This window comes from Dasypus novemcinctus, chromosome 1, assembly GCF_030445035.2.
Source record: "Dasypus novemcinctus isolate mDasNov1 chromosome 1, mDasNov1.1.hap2, whole genome shotgun sequence".
NCBI lineage: Eukaryota > Metazoa > Chordata > Mammalia > Cingulata > Dasypodidae > Dasypus > Dasypus novemcinctus.
Window position 1 is genome coordinate 209,385,460 of NC_080673.1, and position 22,781 is coordinate 209,408,240.

Genomic DNA, 22,781 nt, shown 5'->3' on the forward strand with positions numbered 1-22,781 from the left:
CACAGGCCTGCCCAAAGGCCATTTTCATGGTCCACCCTCAACAAGCCTCTGGTGGCAACCAGATCTCACCCTCCAAGAACGTGGGGTGATGGCCACACTTTACCCAATCTCTGGGTACAGTCTCAGTCTCCTCAGAACAGTGAGGAGGCGGCCTGGCCTTCCCTAACCTACGGGGCCTGGCCCACCCCTCGCAGGGCAATGGGGTGTCGACCTCCCGCTCCCCAACCCTTGGGGAACATCCTCTCTGTATCCTGGAGCGGGTGGACACAATCGGCTCCACATTCTCTTCCCCGGCCTTAGGCGGACACATGTGCCCCACACGGAGGAGGTTGGAGGGTTAGAGCAAGCCCTCGGCATGGAGTGAGTTTCATGGTTTTTTAAATAACTTTCCTTTACAGCCTGCAGAGAAGTAACTTTCATCACTGTTACAGAGATTATGCGGTGCTTCTTTCCAGAATGGGTGCCCCCTTAATCCCTGAGAACCCCCAATCACCAGACTGGGCTGCAGCAGTTCCTGGGGGACCCACTGTGGCCTGCTAGGGAAGCCATGGACAAATGTGACAGGGCGGCTGGGAGGGACCAGGCGTCACCGGGCGCTCCCAAGGGTAAACCGAGAGGCGATCTAGGCGGCTCCCAGAACGTGTCCATTTAGCCAGTTCACACTGTTTTAGGAGTCAGAAAGCAACTCAAAAGCAGAGGCTGTTGCCCCCAGGTAGGACCAGTTAAGGGGTCCTCGTGAGCTCCCTGTTTCAGTTTCCTCTTTGCTAAAGCAAGCGACATGCAGTGGGTTGGCTTAAACAATAGAAATTTACGGGCTCATGGTTTGGAGGCCAGGGGAAATTCCTCTCAGGCCTCACAAAGCCATGCTTCCTTCCTAAAGCCCGGCGCCCTGGGCTGGCTGCCCGCCATCCCTGGGCCGGGCTCCTCCGCCACGGGGCAGGGCACATGGTGGCTTCTGCGGGCATCTCCCGTCTCTCCGGGGTCCTCTGATGCTCAGCTTCTAGCTGCTCCCCTGGCTTCTCTGTATGGGAGCTGGAGGATTAAGCCCCATCCTGATTCAGCTGGGCCCCACCGGAACTGAGGCAGCCTCATCAGCAGGTCCCACGCACAGTGGGTCGACACCCACAGGAACGGGTAAGTTCAAGATCCTGTTTTTCTAGGGCACATAGCTCCAAACCTGGGCAGGCTGAGGCCTGATGGGGAGAGAGGAGTGGCCAGTCCACACAGACGCTGCCTGCACCGAGCTCCCAGTCTGGAGGGGGTTGACGAGGTTTGTCAGGGGCTGGGGTGAGTGCGGGGCAGGCTTAACAGATTACTCCACGAGGGCAGCAGTTTCCAAGGATTGAATAAGAAAGCCCAGACCAAGCACTCAGAACAGCAGCCTGAAGACAGGCACTAGCAGAAGCCAGGTGAGGAGGTGGAGAGATGTGCAGAGGCCCTGCGGCAGGGGTGGGCACTGGGAGCTGAAGGAACCGGGAGGTGGTCAGTGGGGTGGACATGGCCTCTGAAGGGCGAGGAACTGTGCAGCCCGGGCTGGAGGAGGGATTCCCACACCATGGAGCTCGCCCCTGTGTTACCAGATTTTGTCTAGGTTCTTGGCTGTGCTACAGAAATGAATTTCAAGAGCACATCAGGTGAGTTAGGCCAGTAATTTATTCAGGTAGGGAGGGAAGAGAATTGGGAGACAATAACAGAGCAGGGGTCCCAGGTAGAGAGGAAGGAGCTGAAAAGAGATAAAGGGGGCTGATTTACAAGCGACAATTCCCCATTACAGATGATAAATCCCCAGGTTTACTTGCGTGGCCACGTGGCAGAGGGAAAATGGCGAAGGAGGTGCGCAGAGGGCAGGAACGGCTCCAGAGGCAGGAGAGCAGGACCACAGTGTGCTCAGGCCTTGCGTCTGCTTTATGAACTGTTAATTATTCCACCCCTTTGCTCAGGGCAGAGGAGGGGTTCCAGCCATTTGCTGTTTTGATTGATCACCCCACCCATCAGTCCCCCAGTGAGACCCAATGATAAAGTCCTTGGTGATTATCTGGGGTTCTCCTTGCTCCCAGAAGTCTTCATTCTGGATGGCACAATCCTGGGGGCGGGGGTCTTCCAGCAGCCATCTTGGGGGTTGCTGAAGTCCACGTGGACTCTGCCAGGTCCCAGGTCCGTCTATTAATTCCGTATCTTGCTAGCCGCTTCACTTGGCTGCACCTGGCAGACTTGGACCACAGCCCCCGCCAGTTCCTTCTCTGGACTGCTGACCACCCCCTCCTGCCCTCCCACTCACAGCCTCAGGGAAAGGATGGTGAGCCAAGGTCAGCTCGCCCCCGCCCCCCCCCCCAAGACTTCGCCTCCAGTTTCCTTCCAGCAGCTTTTTCTGAGCCCCAGCATCACACCTCCCCAACAGAGCCGCCCTTCCCAGCGCAGCACCGGCAGCCCCTGGCCTCCCTCCTGTTCCCCCAAATCGATCTGGCGGCAGCGTCACCGCATTGGGAAGGGGAGGCCACTCAATCCTTCTCTGCCGAGGTTGCTGAAAACCCCGTTTCCCTGGAAACCGAAATAATCATTGGAAGCCAGGTTGTGGCAACTCAGCTCGCGCCCGCGAGCGTGGGTGTCACGACTATTATACAAGCTGGTTTACACACGTCCTTTAAAAATTTATACATCACAAATGTGAAGGAAGTCTCGCTATTTCTACTTTTCTGGCACGGCATCGTGCACGAGGAGGCTGCGATGTTCTAAAAGCTGCATTCCCTGCTAAAAATACAGCGAAGCTGCCGGTTCTCCTCGTAGCTATCGCCTTTGAAGTAAATCCCACGCAAATGTCCAGAGCGCGAACGAAGAGCCGTCACATTCATTCCCTCTGGGCAGATGGTTTTGGTGAGACGTGGGCGACCGGCCCCTGCAACCGGCTGCCTCGCGCATGCGGGCGCGGCTTCTCTAGACCCGGGCGAGCGGGCCTCCTGGCTTGAGCCCGTGCGCGCCAGCCCCCGGCACCACCCGTGCCCTTCAGAGGCGTGCGCGTGAGGCTAAGGAACTGCCACGGTGGGGGAAGGAATGGAGGTGGGCTCTCCAAGCACCCCTGCCCCTTCTCACTTCCCCCTCCCCCAGAGAGCCTTCCACTGCTGCAGCCACCGCCTGCCTCTGCTGGATCCAGCGCAGAGTTACTTAAGCCGCAATTAGCCGGCAGGGTGAGTCACCAGCTCTCTGGGCCTCGCTGCCGCAGCAGAAAGGGCTGGGGAAGAGGCCGCGGCGCCCGGCCCAGCCTCTGAGGCCCTCGGGGCTCGTCGTGCCCCTCCAGTGCGGAGCAGGGAGGGCCCCAGAGGCCTCGGGGGAGCGACCCACCCCACACGCCTCCCTCTCGCCCACCTTGAGCTCTGCCCAGAGCGAGGGGGCCCCCGCCCCCATTCCACTCAGGCCGTGACCTGCCTTCCGATGATCCACTTCTGGGCGCACCCCAATGATACCTATCTCGGGTCCCTTAAGGCTTCGCCTCCAATTTGTCCCAACAGCTTTTTCTGAGAGGCAGCATCAAATCCACCCCCACCCCCCCAAAACGAACACCCTTCCCAGGCTGGGCCGGAGGGTCCGGGCACCCAGCCTCCCCACCCCCATGCGCCGCCCCTCCCCCCGCACCCTTCACGAGCTCCCGCCCTCCCGGGCACCTGGGCTCCCTCCCCCACACCCCTCCCCTCCCTCACATCCGGACCCCTCCCCCACCTTTCCCCAGCTCCCCGGTTTCCCCTTCCCCTCCCCAGGCCAACTCCTTCTGGAGACCTGGCCGCCTGCAGGCCGGGTGGGCGTGGAGCGCGGTCGCGGCCCCGTCGCCCAGGAAGCGGAGGGAAGGGGCGCCGAAAGTGGAAACTGCGGGGGGCTGGAGCCCGGAAAGTCCCCCTGGGATGGGGGTTAATCCCAAAGAGGCCAGCAGCGGGTGACGGCGACGGGCGGGGGAGGAAGGCAGAGGGACCTGGCGAGGGGGCACCGCTCCTTGGGGAGGCGCCGGAGGGGCGTCCACGGGGCGGTGGGGGGCGGAGGAGGGCGGCGTCAGGGCGAGGCGCGCGAGGCCGCGGGCTGCGGGGGGAGCAGAGCGCCCTGGGAGGGGCGCCGCCGGCTGGGGAGGGGGCGCGCGCGCCCTGCAGTCCTCGCCGCCGCATCGGTTCCCGGCGCGGGGCCGCGGCGGCGGCGGGAGGCGGAGGATGCGGGCTCCGGCGGCGGCGCGGGCCCGGGAGGACGCGGGAGGATGAGGAGGAGGCCGGCGGTCCGGCCGCACGGCGCCGGGAGGAGGCGCAGGCGGCGGGGGCGGCGGCGGGCGGCGGCGGCGGGCGCGCGGGGTGCGGGCCGGCTCGGGCGCGGAGGATGAAGTGGAGCATCCGCGGAGCCTGCGCCGCGCTCTCCTCCTGCCTGCTGCTCGCCTGCGCGCTCAGCGCCGCCGCCGTCGGCCTCAAGTGCTTCTCGCTGGGCTCGGAGCTGCGCGGGGAGCCGTTCCGGCTGGGGGCGGCCGCCGGCGCCTTCTACTCGGGGCTTCTGCTGGCCGCGGGCCTCTCGCTGCTCGGCGCCGCCCTGCTCTGCTGCGGGCCCCGGGACGCGCCCCTCGCAGGGCCGGGCCCGGGGCTCGGGGTCCCCGCGGCCGCGACTGGGGCTCCGGAGGCCGCGCCGGGCGAGCCCGGGGCCGGAGCCGGGCCCCCGGGGCCGGGCACCAGCCAGAACCTGCTGCTGCTGGGCGTGCTCGTCTTCATGCTCGGCGTGCTCAGCGCCTTCGCGGGCGCCGTGATCGACGGCGACACCGTGTCCCTGGTGGAGCGCAAGTACTCCCACTACTGCCTGCCCGCGCGCGCGCCGGCCGCCGCCCCCGGCCCGGCCCCGGGCCGCAGCGCGCTGGACAGCGCCACGGCCGCCAAGTGCCGCCAGCTCAAGGACTACCAGCGCGGCCTGGTCCTCTCCACCGTCTTCAACTCGCTGGAGTGCCTCCTGGGCCTGCTCAGCCTCCTGCTGGTCAAGAACTACAAGTCGTCGCAGGCCCGGCGCGGCCGGCGCGGCCGGCGGAGGGGAGGCCGGTCCCTGGCGCGGCCCCGCGGAGGCCCGGGGCTCCGCGCGCAGCCGCCCGCCTCGCGGGGGAGACGAGGCCGGCGGGCCCGGCGGGGGCGGCGGCTGCAGCCGCGACCGAGCGAGGCCTCCATCCTCTCCCCGGAGGAATCCGACTTGGCGTCCCCTGGGGACTGCGCGGGCTTCGCGGTGCGCCACGCCGTGTCCTACATCAACGTGGGCGTCTTCCACGCGCTCGACGAGGCGGGCGTGGAGGTGTGCTGCGGGGGGCACCCCTCCGTGGAGCTGCCGGGATACGCACCCTCGGACCCCGACCTCAACGCCTCCTACCCTTACTGCTGCCGGCCGCCCTGCGAGGGGGCGCGCGCCCGGGAGCCGAGCCGGGCCTGCTGAGCGCCCCCGCCCACCACGGACGAACCCCGCCCGCCTCGCCTCCCCGACCCGGGGCAGCCCGAGGAGGGCGGGAGGCTGGGGTGGGGCCACGGCGCGGTCTCGTCGCGGCCCCGCATCTTCAGCGGCGGCCTGGCCGGCGGGCCAGGGTCTCCGGGCCCGGGGCACAGGGCCCGGTCCCCTGTGGTGGTTTCTGTCCGGGGATTTTCTCCTCTTGTCTGTATCTGTTCGCATCCGGATTCCTTTTTAAAGTTTACAATAAATGTTTTGGGGTTGGCTCGCCCCCGCCACACCTACCTTTGGCAAGTCCGTTCCCCGGGCGAGGCGCGGGCTGCGCGGGCCCCGCGTGGAGCCTGAGTCTGCGGCGCTGGCAGGACCAAGGTGAGGGGGGCAGAGCGAGGAGCAGCCGTGAGGGCCGTTTCCGGGGAGACTTCCCGGTGCTCTCCCGGCCAAGAGCCTTCCAATGAGAGGAGGAAGCGGCCTCGTTCGGAGCGCAAGGAGTGAGAAACACCCGACAGCCACACTGTCCACTGATGTGCCTGCTTTTGTTGACACTTTCTTACTGTAAAGCTTTCCATGAACAGTGAAAATGTTTGGTAAATTTATTGCAATTTAAAATTGGTGAGTTCCTTTATTAAATTACTTGATATGTTATTGAAGAACATTCATCACGTTGGAGCTGGAGGAGGACCACGCAGCAGTCAGCGTGGGCAGCAGTGCACGGTGGGCAGGTGCTGGTTTTGAACAGTTGTATTCTGCTGGCTGACTGACTAAATCTGTCCTCTTTCTGAAGCAAACTTTTCTCTGTGTGTTCAGACAGGTCGGGTACAACTTCTTTTCCCTCCCTCTCTCCCTCTCTTTCTCCTTTTTTTTTTTTTTTTTTTTACTGTCTACTGAGATTTTATTGCAAAGCCAGGCTTATTTTTGGTTGATACATATGAGCAATTCCATCCTATTTTGGAAAACTGCAGTCATAGTTTTTCTGGCAAAAATCATTTTCCTGTTGGTTAGCTCCTTAATCTGATTTTTTAAAAATATAGCATTTCACTTAAAATATAACCTTTACATAGCCTTACTTGATGTGAAGGTCATATCTCTAAATGAAAAGGATAGACACGTGTGTGTATTTATACACTATGAAACGAGCCCCACAGGATGGTGCTGTGTGTTCACATCTTACCTGTGGGGCTGGCCGGGGCTCGGGCAGGCACAGTTTTGGGGAACACAGACCTGGCTACCATGTGCCTGGAATTGTGCTGTGCCTCTGCCCTGCCCCCAAATGGGGTACACCTCCTGCAGGAGGAGGTGTGGACATGCCCAGTGTGCATGGGAGGGGGCACCAGATGAGAACAACTAAGGATTCAATGTGTAATGTCTTCAGAGTGTATAGTCCAGGTGAAAAACTAGCTAAATTTGAGGATGAGGTGCAGCTCCCAGGGGCAGACTCCAGGGCAAGGCCCTTTCCTCAGCCCCCAGGATCCCTGTCCAGAGCCCGTGGCCCTGGTGGCTGAGGTCCCACTGCCCCGAGCTGGGGCCTGGGCAGGCTGCCCGCTGCCTGGGGAGCTGGGCCAGAGGCCGCAGAGAGGGAGACCTGTGGCCGCTGAGCCTGACCTGCAGAGGTGGCTGCACCTGCTCTGCTTCAAGAAGCAACCACCAACGGCCTCTCCTTGCTGATGCAGCCTGAGGAAAAAGAACCTTTCGAGGCCAGTTGACCAGGCACCTCATCTTCAGGCTCCTTCAGATTGTACCTTTGCTCACCCATTGTGCTGAAGAGAGAAGCGGGATTCAGCAGGCCCTGCCTCTTGCCCCCAGGACAACTAGCCCACTTAGGATCACTTAAGCAGTAGATGTGATATGTTGTTTCCCCTATCTACATAAATTGAATCAAATTGGCATTGCTGAGTGTGTCCCGCTTCCTGGAGTGTAGCTGCAAGGCCCACCTTCCCAGAGGACCAGGCCCAGGCCCATCTGTGGCAGGGTGGTGGGATGCTTGGCCGGCTGCCTGCAGGGCTGCCGAGCAGGGAGGCGCTGCCCACCGGTGGTGCAGACACCTGTAGCAAGGATGAAAGAAGCCAAACCTCCCAATATTCTTTTGTTTGCTGAGGTATTTAGTCTCACACAATTTGTACAGCTTCAAATGTTAGATGCCTTAAGTCTTTAAAATCTGCGATCAAAACCAGTGCCCTCTCAAAAATGTTCAGACTTTCCTTGGGGTAAAACCGACAGCAGAATATAGTGCAGGAGGGTGGGGCAGCTGTGAGCATCTGTCCTGGCCTGGGCTAGCCTTGACCCAGGGGAACTGGGAATCTGGGGGCACACATGAAAGCTGCCTCTTCTATGCGGCCACCTAGAAATTTTTTTAAAAAGACGCAAGCGTTCCTATTTCCATGAATACCATTAGTTCCCCTTTTATAGAGGTTGATACAATGATGTAGGAAACCAAGGTTTTATTTTTTAAAGGTTACTAGAGAAAACAGAATTGCAAGTATCCCTAAGCTCAAATTGTTCCAAAGATCAGTACTCAGGGAAATGAGTGGGGAATCATGTTGCTACCTTCCTTCAATTAGTGTTCCAGCTCTAAATTTCTTGAAGGTCTTTAAACTCATGGCAGCCTTTTTATTCTACTTTTTTGAAATTTCTAGTTGTTTAGAATTGGTTACTAGGCTACTTGGAAAATAATGCCAGTTCTTGTACCTTTCTTAAAATGGGCCTTATTCTCTCCTACAAAAAGTTTATGATGATGGTGAGATACCAAAATTAAACTAAACACATTTTAGCACTGTATGTGGCTTACTGCTTAGTCTGTAAGTTATTCTTTTAAACATAAAAGAATGTAATTTGGTCATCAGAGGGTCACTGCTGGAGTAGCTAGTTGTTCATTTAAGGGGACAGCTTCTAAAGACCACCACGCTGTGCACAGAAACAGCAGTGCGCCGGCCAACGAGGGGCCCAGCCTCGGGGCAGCTGGGTTCCACATCCTTCCTGAGTCAGAGAGGGTGGTCTGCCCTTGGCAACGTGAATCTGAACTGTGTAACTGAGATGTTTTACTGAAAATTCAATCATTTAATTTTAGACATCAGTTAGATGGTTGATTATCATGAAGATCAAATTGCTGGTGGCTGAGGTTTACAGCCCTGGCTGGTGTCCTGATGCAGTGCAGACATGCACACGCACTTGCACATGTGTGCCCACGCCCATGTGTGTGCACACTTACTTGCATGCATATGCACATACACCCGTGCACATGCGCTCAGCCTCTCATGCTGTCTGAGGCTCTGGGGAAGGCTGTGCTGGGCCGAGTGGCCTGGCCCTGGCCCGAGCCCTGGGCATCACCCTCAGCGGGCCAGGCTGGACTTGATGCTTTGCCCGGCTGTTCCCCTGCCCGGCCCCCCCCCCCCCCCCCCGCTGCGTTCCACTGGGGTAGGGGGCCGAGCCCTGGGGCTGCTTGGTCTTTGCTGAGCAGGAGGAGGTTTGCTCACTGAGATGAGAAAATTAGTGATAGAGATCCTTAGAAAAATGAATTATGACAAAAATAGGTACACATTGTTTCCATATCCATGTACCTATTTTTTATGAGAAAAAGGCAGCAGCTTAATGCCAGTTAATTTCCAAATGATCCAACATCTTTGCTTAATTTGTTGCCTGTAGTACTGTAACTTAACAGAAAAAAACACCAAAAAAATTGAGAAAGAAAATGATTTAATTTAGGAAAATAAGATGCAAATATCATGATCTCCCCAAGCTTAAATTGTCCTAAGAACTTTCGGGGTGGGGTGGGGGAGGGGGACGCAGGAGGAAAGCCTCGTGGTTTCTGTCACAAAGTGGTGTTTATAACACCATTTAAATTGTCTAGAAAGAGTTCTTAAAATCTCCATGCTCAGAGGGAAACCTGCTGGTTCACGCACTTTCATGCTGAGAAGGCCTGGTTTATGTGTTGCCTTTGAATCTGCCTTTGAATTTTGTAGAATGTAATAAAAACCTTGCCACTGTAGGATCAATAAAACCTATTTTAAAGCACAACACAGCCACACCCATCCTTCACTCCTGTCGGCCTGCTGCCTCTGGTGGACTGCCCCGTGGAAAGTGGCCAGTTCGACCAGACGCACAGAGGTGAGGAATGGCTGAGCAGACAAACGGACTCTGCCCACAGGTTTCTCTCCGAGCAGGCACCTGCAGAGGTGCCTTCCCCTCGCCTCTTCTTCCTTCCCCTCCTCCAGGGCCCAATTCCTCCCCTTGCCTGTGTCCTGCCTAAACCAGGGCTCTTAACAAGGGGTCTGTGAGCTTGAACTGAAAAAACAAACAAGCATTATTCTTGGGGACGCGCTGGTGCAGGTATGATCTATTTATTAAATAATACACAGTACAGTGTGGGCTTAGGAAGGGGTCTGTGGTTTCCACCTGACTGGCAGAGGGGTCCGTGGAACAGAAAAGGTGAAAATCCTGCTCCAGATGTCAGTCTGGCCCTTCTCTCTTTATTTTTTTATTCATTACCACCCCCCCCTTGTCTGCTCTCTTTGCCCATTTGCTGTGTGTTCTTCTGTGTCCTCTTGTATTCTTGTCAGCTGGCCCTTCTCTTAATCTCCACTCTTGCTGGACCTTTTCCTGAAATGTGTCAGATCACATAATCCCACTGCACGAGCTTCCGGGAGCCGACCTTCTGAAGGCGATTCCGGGGCGCGGGCACCTAGCGGACGACTGGGGGCCGGGCAGTGCCCTCCCTGGGTGGCTCGGGGGCATGGGCACTGAAGGGACTGTTGGTCTGCAGGGGAGGAGGAAGGGCGAGGTGAGGCAAGCGGCGGCAGGGCTGGGCACCCTCCGAGGCCCAGGCCAGGAAGCCGAGCCCGAGGGACCCGCCCAGAGCCGGCCTCTCGGTGTTCAGCCCCGGCCCACCCGCCCCTCGGCCTGCGCCCGCGGCTCTCCACGTGCTCCTGCGCTGCTGTAAACTGCGAGACCAGACACCCCTGCCCTTCTCCAAGGGCCACGGGACTGAGGGAACGCTGCTCCCCCAGCGGAGACTCCCTCCGTGGGTGGCCTGTGGCCTCGCCCTGCCAGGAGGTGGACAGAAGGGGGCTGCCGCCGGCCGGGCCCCACAGGCCTCTCGGCCCAGAGCATCCCTACCTGCGGCCTGACCTTCCGGAAGGGGCCAGAGGGGCTGCCCGACAGGGGTCCTCTCTGAGGGCCCAGGAGACCCTCCCTGGCTCATTCTCTCAGCAGGCACCGCTGCCGGGACTGCGGGTGGACAGACCACGAGGTCCACACAGCCCAGTCTGGGGGAGCCACTCAGATCCCGGCTCTGCTATACACCTGCTAAATGCTGTGACTGACTCACCTGACGGCGCCTCAGATGGGAGGGGGGAGGGGGCCAGGAGGGGGAGGGGCCGGGAGGGGAGGGGCCAGGAGGGGGTCAGTGGGGCGGGGAGGGTCCAGGAAGGGGAGGGACCAGGGAGGGGTCGGGGTCGGGGCTGGGGGGACAGGCCAGGGTGGGGGAGGGCGGCGGCCGGGAGTTGCGCCGGAAGCAGTGGTGGGCGCAGCCGTTTAGGAGGCAGAATCGCCGGGCTGGATGGGGGCCCGTGGAGGGGGCCGAGCTACCTCCCTGGTGCCTCCCCTCCCGAGGGACGCAGGGGAGCCGCTGAGTGCTTGGCGCCGGGAACGCACCCGCCAGCCGAGCGTTTAACTTGAACCCTGGAACTGGGCCCGATGCGGGAGACTTTCTGAAAACAAGTTACCTGGCCTGTTTTCAAGTATTTTCAGATGGCCACAAATAACTGGGTTCTGTTCATGAATCGGGCAGTCGGCTCCCGCGGTCCTCTCCCGGAGCCTCCTCGCCGCGGGCACCACCTCCCGGGGCCGGCCGGGGCCCCAGAGCAGGCCTGTCCTGCAAGGAGCTTCTCCACCTGCTCAGGGCCGCGGCCTCGGCCGACCTACCCCACACCCAGAGCCTGTCCTGCTGTCCTACACGCACTGATCACCGAGGCTGTCCGTCCAGCAGTCTGCTCCTCAGTGCCATGCACTTCTTCACTCTCCTCCAACATATGCTGACGAGGTCAGGCACGACGTGGGGACACGCGGTTGCACGACCCGCGCCTCCTCCAGGGCCCAGCACGCACCCTCAGGCACCACCCAAATGGGGGGAGATCACTGGCCCTTCTCAAACTGGAGTTTGGGAGAAGTCTTCAGACCTCCAGAACTAACAGATTATTCTATTCTGCTCTTTAATATGGGCAAAAACTCCACTTGTGCTTACAGTTCTTGTAGAACTATGAAACCCAAACAAAACGTAAAGGCCAGAAAACTAGAAAAGCAGTACGTTAATGCAGTAGGAGAGACGCAGCTGTTTTTCTGAAGCAGGATCACTGCTGCTGCAGCGCGAGGGAGGCCTGCGCACCAGGCTTGGTGGCTCCTTGGACTTTCCCTGTTGCAGAGACAACTCGGTTCTCCGCTCTTCTCTGCGGGAGGCTGTAAAAGCGGTGACAGTCGGCCTTGCCTTGCCAGCTGCTAAGTAATTGCATGCAGTGGCTGTGAGGATGACCTGCATTTGCAGAAGTACTGAAGAACAGCCTCACAGAAGGGCACTCAGTCAGGACCAGCGGCTTACGACTTGTTTAGATTCTGTCTCGGATGTTTTCCGTCAGTAGAGACGCTGCCGTCGGGACTGTGAACAAACGCCGTGTGGGGGCTGGGGCAGGTCAAGGAGGCCCGAGGGTCAGCTGCGCTGACAGGGTCTGCACGTGCCGCCGGCCGTGAGTGCGCCTCGGCCCCTGGTGCCCGCCCTCTGCACTGCCCCTCCGCCCCCTTCAGCTGTGCTCGCTCAAGGGCGACTTGAGCCCCGTGGCTCTCTGCCCATTCGCTCACCGCCTTGGGTAGGTATTAAGTGCCTGCTGCATGCCTGGTGTTGGGCACAGCTCCTGCCTGTGGAGAGAGCTTGTGTGTCTGGGTGCTCGTCCATGATGCAGTGTCTCTCAGCCTCAGCAAGGACACCTGGAGCCAGGCCCCTTTCAATGAATGGAGATGCCAGAAATGCCTTGGCAGTGTTGAGAAAGGAATCAAAAGGCAAATGAGGTGGAGTATTAAAATGGATAGCTGTTTTCCATTTGGGGATTCTCATGCTGGTAGACTATGCTAGCAGGTGACTGTCCTTGCCTGTCATGAGGAGGCTGGGGTGTTGCTTCATAACAGGGGTAGGGATGAGTCTGTCTGGGACCTCAGGAGTCTACTGGGTTGTCTCCAAGCTTTCGGGTCTGGTTGAAAATCACAGCAACCATGGCCTGAAAAGAGTTGAAAGCCAGCATTGCAGGCCCTACAGGGATGAGGGCCTGGGCTGCCCATCAGGCAAGCCCCTTAGACCAGCAGAAGTGCTAGTTGAGATGGGAAAATCCAGAATTGGTGGCAGAGGAGGGAAATAATGAATCTCAATCAAGACCTTGGGACCAACTGCAGTCTCTAATCCTCTTCTTGTAAGTATTTTTCCTGGAACATTTAGACAGCCACCATCTGGAAAAAATCAGTGGAGTGAACTTAAAGTGAGGTATGAGTAGAAGTGAGCAGTGCAAGTGGTGTGAACCTTTGACGATTCTGCCTGTACTCTACTGGTATATCATTTCTGAGCTGAGGACTCTGGGTGTGCTTTCACTTCCCTTGGCCATTATCTGCACCTCTATTGGACAGCTGTCCTCAGGCTACTGGAACCCACGTTGCCTTTGGCAAGCCCAGAGGGTTGGAAGTGCTTAGTAATTTATGTCCATCTGGGGGCAGTGGTTGATGAATGTGGGGTTGATACCCCAGCCCCCATGCCCCCTCTTTGAAATAACTCTAAAGTGAAACACACAGTCTCAAGAGCTCCTTGTGCGATTAAGCCCAAGTTGTCCTCCATTGGGCTTTATTTGATATCACACCTTCACTTGGCTTTCTTCATTTCCTGGGTTCAAGTCCCTACTTCCCTACCAGTTTCTCCCATGAACACTTCCTAAAAACTCACTTTTACATAAATGTTCATCTCAGGATCTGCTTCTAGGGAGTTCAAACTGAGACACTCCACAGTCCTTTACATATGAGGCTGTATATATTTAATATGTCTGAAATATCATGGTGAAAATGTGGGGAAAATGCATGCCTCTCATGTAGTGGTAGAAGGACACACACGGCCTTGTGTTTGTGGTAATCACTTGTTAATTCTGTCATTTTATAAGAGGAATCTGATTGAAGGAAGGCAGCCAGAAGAGAAAGAAGAAAAGTATGAAAGAATAAATACTGGAAAGAGTTCTGGCTTCGGCTAAAGATCAGACTTCACTAATAACAATTATGAAATCTGAACAGAAACTTCTATTTGAGGCACTGTAGAATGACTAAAGCAGATAGAAATTGGAGTAAAATCTACTATTGAGGAATAAACTGAACAGATGAGATTTGTAAATTTCAAGTCTTTTGCTTGAAGGTACTTCTTGAGATGTCAGAGGATAGAGTCTAGGGCTGGCAGAACAACCAGAAAGTTAGTGGGAAATCCCTGGAATGAAGGGAGATACAAATGTGATGAGCCTGAAAATATACATTTAAAATCTGACCAAATCCTTGGCTAAACTATACGTGTTCAGGGGATATGTCAAGGTGTCCAGCAAAAGTGCAGTAGCTGGAAGCTGAAAGAACTCAGCAGAGGTTTCAGCAGAGGAGACAGAGTTTGAAGTTAGACTGTAGCCTATTAACTGCCTTGTAGAACAAAAATTGTGCTTCAGAGGTACTTAGGATCTGGAGTCACTATAACATACCATTCATACCCACTTAAAAATAACTAGGGAAATGTGACCCATACAGAGAAAAAAGCCAATAGTCAAAAGAAATTGACCCTGAGATGACCAAATTATTGCAATAAACAGATCAGTAATTTAAATCAGTATTTATAAATATGTTTAGGAACTTAGACATACACATAATGAATAAAGAGATAGTGTATCTCAACAGAACAGGAACTACAAAAAAAAAAAAAAAAAAAGAGAAATGCTGAAAGGAAAATTCACTGGAAGGGCTTTTCAGCATATTGGAGAAGGCAGGAAATAATCTGTGAACTTGAAAATACATCAATGGAAAATTTATAATCTGAAGGATAGGAAAAAAAGATTGAAGAAAAGTAAATGGAGGCTCAGATATCTGTGGGTCAATATCAAGTAGTCTAACAAATATGTAATTGGATTCCAGGAGGACAGTAGAGAGAAAATAGGACAAAAAAACAAACACACACAAAAAAACCCAAAACTGAATACTTGCCCCAAACTTCTCAAATGTGGAAATAAATCAACTTATAGATTCAAGAAAAAATATATATGTGTGATTTCCTGGTTAATTTATTTGAAAAATATAACCTTTAGAGCAAAATTTATAATACTCTATGGGAGGGTATGTATGTAAGTAAAATACACATGAAACAAAGAAAACTCCAGGCCCAGATGGTTTCACAGGTAAGTTCTGGCAAATAAGGAAAAAACAGTATCAAATTTATATAAACCCTTTCAGAAAATAAGAAAGGCGATATTTCTTAATCAATTTTTTGAGCCCAGAATAACCCTCACGCCAAACCTTTTAGGAATATAGATATGAAAATTCGTAACAATATTTGTGAATCAAATCCACCAATATATAAAAAAGATAATAGATCACAATCAAATGAGAGTCAAAGTCATTTAAAACTCAAAAATATCAATGTAATCCACCATATGAACAGAGTAAAGGAGAAAAACCATATGCTCAACTTAATACATGGTGAAACACATTTGACAAAATCTGATACCTGTTCATGATAGAAAGCAAAATAAACCACACAAAAACTAAACTCTCAGCAAACTAGGAATAGAAGAGAACTTCTTCATTCTGATAAAGAACATTTATGGGAAGAGCTAGCATCATACTTAATGATGAAATACTGAACACGTTCACTCCAGGATTGGGAACATGGGCAAAAATGTTCATTCTCACTACTTCTATTTAACATTGAACTAGATGTTTTAGCTTTTTCAATAAGGCAAGAGAAAGAAACAGAAGGCATACAGATTGGAAAGGAAGAAACTAAACTCCCTATTCACAGATGACATGATTATTTATATAGGAAATCCTAAAAAGTCATTAAAACATTTAACAAAATAAATGAGTTTAGCAGGGCCCCAAAATACAAGGTCAACATACAAACAAACCTTATTTTATTTTGATATTCCTTAATTAACAAAAAACTGGAAAATAACATTAAAAAGACAACTGTGTATATAATAGCATTAAAAAATACCAGCAAAATACAGGAATAAATTTAATAAAGAACTTGTAAATATCTGCATTGAAAACTATAAGACATTGTTGAAATTTAAAAATGCCTACATAACTGGAGAAATGTACCATGTTCATGACTGAAAGACTTCATGTTGTTACGATTCAGTTCTCTCCAAAGTAATCTATAGATTTAATGCAATCCCAGTCTTAATACCTGCCCATTTGTAAAAACAGAAATTTATACAGGTTCTAAATTTATAAGAAAATTCTAAGGACTTAGAACAGCCAAACAATCTTGAAAAAAAAATTGAAGAACTTGCTCCATCTGACTTCAATACTTACAATAAAGCTACAGTAATCAAGACTCTATGGTGTTGCAAAATAGACAAGTGGATCTATGGAACAAAGAGTACAGAAATCAAACCCCACACTCATACCATCAACTGATTCTTGACAAAGAAACCAAAATTATTCAAATGGAGGAAAAGAAAGTCTTTTCAATAAATAATGCTAAAATAGATAAGTATATAGAAAAAAGAAAGAAAAAAGAACCTTTATTATTAATCATAGCATCTACTACTATTTGAGATGGTTCATAAGCCTAATGTAAAAGCTAAAAATATAAAGATTTTAGAAGTAAAATAGAGGAATATCTGTAACCTGAACAAAGAAGAAATAATTGATAAGAATTCACCTAAATAAAAAAACTTTTGTTCATTAGAAGAGTCACCATCAAGAAATTGAATAAACAAGCCATAAACTGGGAGAAAATATCTAATAAACACATCTAATAAAGAATTTGTATCCAGAATATACAAAGAACTCATAACTCAGTAACAAAAAAATAATTCAATTTAAGAAATGGTCAAAAGACTTGAACAGGTAATTCACAGAAAAAGATTTACAAATGATCAATAAATACATACACACAAATTCTAAACATCATTAGTCATCAGGGAATGCATACTAAAACCACAATGATATACTACTACATATCCTTCCTAATGGCTAACTTTAGAGACTGGCCAGTGATTTCTTTCTCCCACAATCCCTCACACTCTTCCTTTCTGACCTGATCTGGGCAGAATGGCTCCCACAAAGAAGGGTGGCGAGAAGGGCCGTTCTGCCATCAACTAAGTGGCGGCCAAGGAGCACCCCATCAACATTCACAGGCACATCCATGGAATGCACTTCAAGAAACATATCCCTCAAGCCTTCAAAGAGATCCAGAAATTTGCCATGAAAGAAATGAGAACAAGAGATGTGCGCATTGACAGGTGGCACAACAAGGCTGTCTGGGCCAGAGGGATAGGGAATGTTCCACACCGTATCAGTGCACAGTGGTTGTCCAGAAAACTAACAAGAATGAAGATTCTTCAAATAAGCTCCATATAAGTGGTTACCTATGTACATATCATCACTTTCAAAAACCTACGATCAATGTGGCTGGAAAGTAACAATTATCAAATAAAATTATAAAACAACTGCAAAAAAGAAAAGAGTGACAACACTAAATGTTGGCTATGATGTGCAGCAACTGGAACACTCATACACTGGTAGTGCACATATAAAATGGTATAACTATTTTGGGAAATTATTTTGACAGTTTCTTAAAATTTAAACATACATTTACTCTATGACCCAGCAATTCCAGACCTAGGTACTTCTCTAAGAGATATGAAAGCATATATCCACAAAAAGACTTGTACAAGAACATTCACAGCCACTTTATTCCTACTTATCAAAAACTGGAAAAAATCCAAATGCCCATAGCAGAAGAATGCATAGACAAAATGTAAAATGGCCATACAATGAAACCCTACTCAGCTATAGAATGCAACAGAGTTTGATACATGCAACTACGCGGATGAATCTCACAGATTCATCTGAGAAAAAGAAGCTAGGGGAAAAAACCCCACTATAAACTGTCTCTATTCAATTGAGGTTCTAGAACAGGCAAAACTAATCTAATTAAATAGTGATTGTCTCTGGGAAGGACGCTGATGGAACTTTCTGGAAAGGGAAGCATTCTATATCTCGACAGAAGTGCGGGTTGCATGATGTATCCATTTGTAAAAACTGTATAGCCATGATGTGTGAATTTTGATGTATGTGAAAATTACCTTGAAAAGTTACAACTGTAAAATAAATAATAATTGAGTGGAAGGGACCAGAGGTGGAATGTATGGACAACTTAACAATGGCCAAATGTAGTTAATTGTTGATGCTGGGTGATGGGTTGATTACACTACTCTGTTACTTTTTACATGCTTAAAGTTTTCCAAAATAAAATTTATTTTTGAGAACAAAGACAGGTCTACCCTAAGAATGTCTCCTGGATAATGCTTTCCTTGTACAATGCCTGTATTTTTAATTCTGAAGCTTTACAGACTCTCTCAATATAGTATTTTCCAGACTTTCTTTATATAAGAAAAATTTTATTTTTATTTTTAAAACTCAGCAAATGCAAATCTTAACAAAACATGTGGGAAAAGTTCCTGTTGCACTCCGGATACAATTAGTAAGACATTTGAATCTCACGCTGACACCGTGGGGTGCTGGTGCCAAGGGCCTTGGGCACGGAGCAGGGGCCCTTCTACCACATTAACTATTTAATGATCAGGAAGGAAGGGGTGTTTGAAGCATTTTGCTTTCAACATGATAGTGTGCTACTTTGATATAGACATTTTCACTATTTTTAATTACATTTTAGGAGACTGGTATGGAGCTTGATTGTGCCTTGTAACGCATTAGTATATTTTTCCATTTAAAACAATGGTAAGTAGACCCCAGTTAGTGTTTTAGCAAAAAGCATCAACTTTTCAGAATGGATTGCTGATGTTAAGTAGGAGATGCCTTGTAACTAGAAAGAAATAATTTTAGAAATAAAAATTTACATATTTGTAAATTTAGAAACACTGTCTTAGAAAATCTTTGGGAAAAAGGGAAAACTGCTAACTACCATAGATGCCAATGAAAAAGGGAAAAATCCAGAAAGGCAGAGTCAGAAAAACAGAAGAAAGAAAGAAACAAGAGAAGGAGAGAAGGATGGGAGGGAGGGAAGGAAAAGAAAAGAAGGTGCCAGGCAAAGTGAGCTGTCTGCAAGGGGAGATGATTACCACAACCACATGCAATGTGAGAGCACAGAGAGGTAGGACCTCGGGGTCAAGGGACACGAGTTGCTCTTCAAGCACAACACCAGATTTAAGATTCAGGAATTCAACATCCAAAAATCCTCTGAAAAAATTACTGGACAATAAAATCCATCCTGCAAGTAGATGAAAGAAAATGTAGAATTCAGCAGCAAAAAGCTATGCCGAAGGTCTGGAGGTGAGATGGGCCTGCAGAATCATGAGAATCAACTGAGTACATTATAGAATAAAATATAAATGCCGTAAATGATAATTCTTTAAGATTTGTTAAGTGGGAGAGGAAGGAAGAACCTGACAATTTCTTCCTCCTTATAGTAGGGGGCCAATAGATAGGGATTAAAATAGGGAAGCAGTTAATTAAAAAAAAATCGTGACTCCAGTCTCCTAACATTCTTCATACTTCAATCTTATAGGAATATTTTAATATTTTTGTAATGCAAAAAAATTTAACCAAAGTTCAGCAATTTCTACAGTTTCACTTATATTTCTTTTTCTACTAAATTCAGAAAGTTAAACATTTTTTACTGAAAATAGCAATAGAGTATGACCTTACGTATGCATCCATCTATACCTCTTCTCATCCTTCCATCTACCACCCACCCCCGCCCCCCTTCCTGCCTTCCCTCCATCCATCTGTCCATCCACCTGTCCACACACAGGGACTTCTGCCTGTACGGCCTCCATCTTCCATCTGTCTATGCTTCCATTCATCCAGAGATGTCTTGGATTATGTTCACCAAATGTTAAAGATTGTTGTTTCTGAGTGGTGAGATTTTAAAAAGTTTTCTCCTTTACATTTGATTTTGCTTGAGGTATTTATAACTTTTTAAAATTACAAAATACACAGTCATTATTCCTTAAAAAGAGGGGGAGGGAAATCCTGGGGAGATGTAAGCGGGAATGGGAGTCTAGGTAAAGAAAACAGCACCTTGGAAGGTATGGCTGCGTCAGCCCACCTCAAACACCCAGGTAAGGGAAGGGGCAGCGCGGGAAGCTGCCCTGGTGGGCACTTGGTGTGTGGACAGCTGGCGCTGGAGCCGGGCCCCTCTGGGTTTATGTCTGTTACTAACACAGGCCATGGTGGGCTCAGGAGGGAGGAATGGGAGGCCATCGTCCTCACAGTTGGTCTGAGGTGCCCCGTCAGCAGTCCCCCGGGAACCACGGCGCTTTAGGGAAGGGTACCTTGGCACAAACTCCTCGAGCCAAACGGTCCCAGGCAGTGCGTGGACGTCACTCTTCACCGTCACGTGCCCACAGCAGAGAAGGCCCTTGCTGAGTCTGACAGTGACCGCTGAGCACAGGCCTTGACTACTCTGATGAAATGGGAAGCAGGCGAGAGCCACGCAGCAAGATGGGGGGATCTGGGAGCTGACCCAGCACCTCCCTTGGAAAAGTGACCAACAAACCGATTTTTTACATTTACGGGTTTGCAGACATCCTGAGAACGGACAAGGTGAGACTTGTCACTTCAAGGAAAACACTCGGTGTTTGCCGTCAATGGAAAATTTGAGTTTTTCATGTATGCGTTAAAGGGTTTTGGAAAATGTGTATCTGCCACTGTGAGCTTCCCAGTTCCTAAAGATTCTTCTCTGAGACTGATGATTATATCAACAAAATTTAAAAAGTGACTATTTGGTACTGAATGATGAACATTCAACATTTGGGAGAGTCCCATAAAACCCAGTGGATGTCCCAGTCCCACTCCTGGTAAAGACCTGTGCCCAGTGCAGGGCAGACCTGTGGATTTTAAGGAACAGATCACAGAAATTCAACAATGTGATTTCAGATTCCACACTGCAACCAAGCTTTTTTAAAATTTTTATTTTGAAATGTTTAAGGCTCAGAGATCCTCGTGTCCCTCACCCAGCTGTGCCCATGACAGCATGGCACAAGAGCACGACGTGCCAAAGCCAGGAAACCACATCCGTCCACTCTGCTGATGCAACGCAGACCATGCTTAGTCCCACCTGCGTCCTCTCCTTCCTGCACGCCGGCCAGAAACAAGTGCCACAACAGACGGAGTGCAGCTGCAGGTGCAGCCGCGGCAGCGGGCAGGGGCACCCCGCTGCCCTCAACTGAGCCAGATGTTAAAGAGACTTGAAAACGTGAAACAGCTGCTCTTCCCAAAAAATCCATTTGCTCTGGAAGTTATTTTTCTTAAGCATATGCCATGTTAATACACAATAGGTTTATTATTTTTAAACGAATAGCTTTCAAACGTCTTAATTTCCAACACCATCGGCATTTGGTAGATAGAACTGAATAAACAAGTGCTCTTCAGTGTCCGTGGTGTTTAGAGTGAAGGCCCACACGCTGAGCACCCCTCCCTCACAGAGCAGCCCCTCTTCCAAAACTCAGATACCCAGACAAAGGCTTTACTCATGGATGTAAACACACTTGGACTTGGGTTTTATCACAGCTTATCAGAGGAAATTAAAAGTTCAGAACTTTCTGGAGTGCCTGTCAAGGGGAAATACTCACAATATAAAACTCAAACAATTATTTTAAAGTAACCTTTTTTAGAAGGAGAAAATATAAATCACTTGGTATTTAACTTAAATTCAACTGCAGTAGTCCAAGAAATTGAAGCTATTCATCAACTTTGTAGAATTCACATCTTTGTTATAATGATCTTGCATTTAAACAGATTTTTTGTTTCTCAGATCCATGAAGTAAACAGCAGATTTTAAAAATACAGTATTTTTCCAGTGTCTTTAATAGCTTAGTCTAAGATTTTGTCAGCTTGGTTTGATCCATGACTATGAAAAATATACAAACAGCAGCTGTAATGAAAAGACGCATTCCCTCATAGAGAAGTTTTGGAGAAAATACACTCCATATAAATAAATGATAACGCAGGGATGTCACCAAAATGATATATGCACAAACTGGAATAGAACCTATCAGTGCGTAGCAGAAGCAAGCATGGCTCAGGGCTGAACTGCTGTTAATAAAACAAAAAGAAAATCTGCGTTAGTGGTGGTCCACAGCAGGTAAGTCAAGATTATATATGCAATCACATTTTTATTTTGAAGACAATGGGCAATTTCTGCTCATGGCCTGGAAGGAGGCTTCTTCCACTCACTCACCCAGACACGATAATTACTCTGTTCACTAAGTGCCAGACTTTCCTCCAGATCCTTCAGAAAAAGAAGAAAAAGAAGGGAAAACCCAGGGGGCTACAGTCTAGTGAAGGTGACAGAAACTAACAGGAAGGATAAATGCATGAAGACAGCACGATGGGGAGGATCCTGCCCCACAGCACACCCCTGAGCTCCCCTGCAGCGACCCGGGGCTGTCGCCTCTGCAGCGCCTCCCACAGACTCCTGGACCCTAAGTCCAGAAGGGGCCGGGAGGAACATCTCTGACTCACTCCTGGTTATGGGGGAGGCTGCCCACAGCCACACGGAGATACCCCGAGAGGGTCCCTGCCGAGGCCAGGGAGATCCCTGAAAACACACCTCCAAGTGCTGCAGTTATTTATTTACAAAACCAGTAGGTCACACGTTATAAGATGTAAACAACAAATAGAAAATCATGGGGCACAAACATAAGCAATCAGGCCTACGCAGCTTGCAGACAGCTACAGCTGTGCGAGAAATGAAGTCCAAATGGTCCGGTGCTTGGGCTTACCTGCTTTGAGTCATACGCTGGAGCACCAGAAGTGGGAGAAAGTCTGTTTCATAGGGACTAAAGGGGACACTTGAATTCCTATACATAGGGGAATTCCTAAAGTAACGAGCAAGCACAAGGCCAGGATAAGAAGCAGGCTCAGAAGAGACGGAGGGGACCCTGCACTTCCATTTGCCTCAGGCTGATCTTTTTGAGAGGAGGGCAAAACTCTGAAGGAGAGCACCAGCCAATGCAAAGCCAATTTGCAGAGACTATGAAACGTGTTTTTTTGTGTTGGGTTGTTTTTGTTAGCTGCTGGAACACAAAGAAATCTGTCATATCACTAGC

General features: G+C 50.4%; 2 protein-coding genes across 14 annotated transcripts in view; one reads left to right on the forward strand and one right to left on the reverse strand.

Annotated features, from left to right (window-relative positions):
- Window positions 1–4,110: 4,110 nt before the first annotated feature.
- On the forward strand, window positions 4,111–6,042 carry TMEM271 (transmembrane protein 271). Its single transcript, XM_058301992.1, has one exon. The coding sequence runs from the start codon at window positions 4,348–4,350 to the stop codon at window positions 5,425–5,427; it is 1,080 nt and encodes a 359-aa protein (XP_058157975.1). The 5' UTR covers window positions 4,111–4,347; the 3' UTR covers window positions 5,428–6,042.
- A 6,738-nt stretch (window positions 6,043–12,780) lies between these two features.
- The window catches only part of PIGG (phosphatidylinositol glycan anchor biosynthesis class G (EMM blood group)), a 78,253-nt gene continuing 68,252 nt past the window's right edge, over window positions 12,781–22,781 (reverse strand). For 5 of the 13 annotated variants that reach the window (XR_009186841.1, XR_009186844.2, XM_058302013.1 and 2 more), the window contains one exon: window positions 14,739–16,064. Coding sequence is in view for 9 of the 13 variants with exons in the window: in XM_058302013.1 (XP_058157996.1) it covers window positions 16,028–16,064 (37 nt within the window). In the remaining 4 variants the exon portion in view is untranslated. Of the gene's footprint in view, window positions 12,916–14,738; window positions 21,766–22,781 lie in introns of those variants that run through there. The other 8 variants (XM_058302003.2, XM_058301999.2, XM_058302021.2 and 5 more) reach the window with 3 other exon arrangements.